Source organism: Austrofundulus limnaeus, unplaced genomic scaffold (assembly GCF_001266775.1).
Source record: "Austrofundulus limnaeus strain Quisiro unplaced genomic scaffold, Austrofundulus_limnaeus-1.0 Scaffold49, whole genome shotgun sequence".
Lineage (NCBI taxonomy): Eukaryota > Metazoa > Chordata > Actinopteri > Cyprinodontiformes > Rivulidae > Austrofundulus > Austrofundulus limnaeus.
This window is the reverse complement of record NW_013952451.1, coordinates 1,045,292-1,048,534: the sequence shown is the minus strand read 5'-3', so window position 1 is coordinate 1,048,534 and position 3,243 is coordinate 1,045,292. Positions and strand designations below refer to the sequence as shown.

General features: G+C 34.6%; 1 protein-coding gene across 1 annotated transcript in view; it reads right to left on the bottom strand.

Moving 5' to 3' along the window:
* Positions 1 to 1,819, bottom strand: part of LOC106517497 (uncharacterized) — an 8,981-nt gene extending 7,162 nt beyond the window's left edge. Inside the window, exon 1 of the mRNA XM_014008369.1 lies at positions 1,744 to 1,819. Within this exon, the coding sequence (XP_013863823.1) occupies positions 1,744 to 1,801 (58 nt within the window). The 5' untranslated portion in view covers positions 1,802 to 1,819. The remainder of the gene's footprint in view (positions 1 to 1,743) is intronic.
* Positions 1,820 to 3,243: the final 1,424 nt, after the last annotated feature.

Genomic DNA, 3,243 nt, shown 5'->3' with positions numbered 1-3,243 from the left:
GTGTTTAGAAGAGGAAGTGATGATAAGATAATTTTTTTCTATTTAAACATTAAAATAGCATTTTGATAACAGCTAAATGTGACATAGATACTTTATAATGGTATAATATTTAAATGTATGCCCGAGAAACACATAATGTTGCCCCTTTAATGTGTGCATAATCAAATAAAAGCTGACCAACAGCCATGGACTACTGTTTGTCTTGGTGTGGCCAATATAGCTGACTCTAACCCTGCCCAGTAACAATGGAAAACTATTCAACTGAAAATGTATAGCACTGCTCCTTTTAGCATCTTCACCATGGACCTTCAGTGTAAACTGGCTGAGATGAGTCAGTTTGAGACCATGGTTTTCAGTGGTAAAAGGTGGAATGGCTCCCTCTACCCCCCAACAATGAGAGTGAATCATTGTTTGAAGTGAATGGAAGTGTTTTGGTAAAAGTGACTGTAGCTGCTTTGGAGCTGCTCTTTGCTGTTGAAGAAGCTTCACCAATCTTTGTTCCAGCCCTCGCCTACAGTCAAAAGATGTGGGTCAAGAAAAAAATAAATAAAATAAAAAAGCAGAAAGCAGATACACGTGACCTAAATTTTTAAATCAGACACTGCTTGGGTTCAGACTTATAGGTAGGGTAAGGATCATCCAGTGAGGATGGAGTTTAATGTTGCTCCTCCCCATCAAAAAGAATCAGAGTAGTTTAGCATTTGATCATCACACTTCTTGATTGCCTTGTTTTTAATTTTTTTTCTTCAGACATGTCCTGCTGGGACGAGTCCAGCAGATCCAGATCTCAATGTGTGGACTAGATACGGTGCATTCTTTCTGGCCTGGAAACGTTTCAGGATTCCAAAAGGAGGAGCCATCAAGTAGTGATGGGAAGAGTGATGTCTTCAACTTGTTTTCCTCCCTTCACACTGTTAATGTGTTGAACTGTAAACATTTTGGCTAAGGAGTTTGCAAATTGCTGTAATCACTGCCTAACATCAGCAATTAGGCATTTTTATACAGTTTATCTTCACATCTTCACCTAACCGTATTATTCCCTGCAGACTTTTAGTTACAACAAATTATAAGGCAAGACACAAAAGTATAAATTATATGTCTTGGGAACAGACTTGCAGCACACTATGTTCATTGAGATGATTTAGTTGTTAAAAAAGTATGCTTGTAAAAATAAAATATAGTACCAGAGGATGGTAGTGTTCTTAAAGAACTGTATAAACATAAAGAATTTGTCATTATTTTTTTTAAAATAAAAAACTTGCAGCTGTCTTAAAACATTTATGAAGAAACGCTGAAAAGACTATGGGGCTCAGTAACATTCAAACATCTACTGTATGTATAAACACATTATCTTTTGTCACTGACTTTAAAAAGTGGTTAATTAGCATGAAAATTTTATTGTCTAACATTTTAAATACAACAATATTTTGTAGTTTTTGTACATTAGCATGTTTTTTAGCTGGCTGAATTGTTGAGGTAAATACATGTGTATACATCAAACAGATCACAGTTTTTTTCTCAGGACATTTACAGTTTTTAGTTGGATATTTAGCTTTCGATGAATAATGTGAACAATATTTTAATAAGTTTTAAAATTTACCACACTGCAGCCCACTTTCTTCTACCTTGATTCTGTTTGTTCCAAAATCCCAGAGTGAAGAATTATGTTAAAAAAAGTCCAAACAAATCATTTGCACAAACTGGTGGAATATGAAAATGGCCCAAAAACATACAAGTTTTTACCTTTTAAGAGGATAAAAACAAGGAAACAGATCAACAGCAGGCTTCTTCTTCGTCCCATGGTGATGGCAGCCTCTCTCCTGAGCCTGTTTGCATCGATTTTAGCAGAACCAGCAACAAGTGGGAGGAACAAAAGCTCCACACAGACAGTGGTCTGTGCACTCATCACATGGAGGGACAGATGAATAGAAGCAGCACAAAGGTCTCCTGAAGGGGGGCATGCTGTTTAAAAACGGTAATGTTCTCAGTGAAATGCTAAATATTTTCTCACTGATCATTATCTGCAACAATTTAAACAATCGTGAAAAATTACCTCATGTGTCAGATTTTATGGAGTGGTTTGAAAAAGTATTTACTTGCAGCCTCCAAAATCTCTTTAGAAATAAACATTCAGGTTAAAATGAAGTCTAAACTTTTATTCAATACACACATGGTCAGTTCATAAACAAATACCCAATATATTCCTACGTCAAACATAAAACTAAAAATGAGATAAGAAACATTTTAAATACATACAGTGAAATTATAAATGATTAGATTACAGAATTACATCCAAAATCTGCTCAAAAAACTCTAACTACTGTACAAAAGTCATGAATAGTAAAATAAAAATAAAATAAAACAAAACAATAATAAAAAAGACAAATTTTCACAGACCATGATCCTCCTATGTCCTCACAACTATACTGTAAACACAAATTTTACACACTTGTTTACTAATTTGCCAGGCAAGAACAAGAATTTCGAAGCACTATGCTGAAGCTCATGGACTGCAAATGCGTTTAAAAGACATAAATCTGTTATGGGAAAAAACAGTGCTGCCAGTTGAAAAGGATGGTTTCCTTTGTCACTGTGAGGAACTGGGCAGCTTTTGTGAGTCTGCACAATAACTGCCTACAGATTTTCTCTCTAAGCATAGAAAACCTTATTAAGCTAAACATGCTAGAAAACAGAATATATGAACAAACAGCAACAAGAACAAGAGCTACACACATCAACAAGAGAAAATACCTGAAGTGTGTTTTCTACGTTTCTTCTGTTCACCATGGAGAGGGTGGGTGCTTCACCTTCTGGGTTTTGTTCTGAGGTTTTTTTTTTTTTTTTTTTGGTATTATTTACACTTCATCTTAGGACATGTGTTTTTCTTTTCAAGTTCTCCCAGAAGACAGAGTGCCCATGTCAGTTCCTCTTTAGGCAAATTTTAAAACTGTTTTTCTGAGCTGAGTGTGAGGGTTGTTTTATTTTATGATGTCTTTGACATAAAGAACTGTATAAAAATGACATGTTACAATCTCCTTTCACTCACAGTTCAAGAATGTTTTCAAATTATATATATATTATTGTAAGTATATTTTTTAACTAAAATATTTCATTTGAAATTATATGACCAACGTGCATACATATGTTATTGTCATTATTTTTTCTTTAGGTAACATAGTGTCTGTTTTTGCCAATGTCTTCAACTCCTCATCTAAATCGATGAGACCTAAGTTCTGTTTGCAG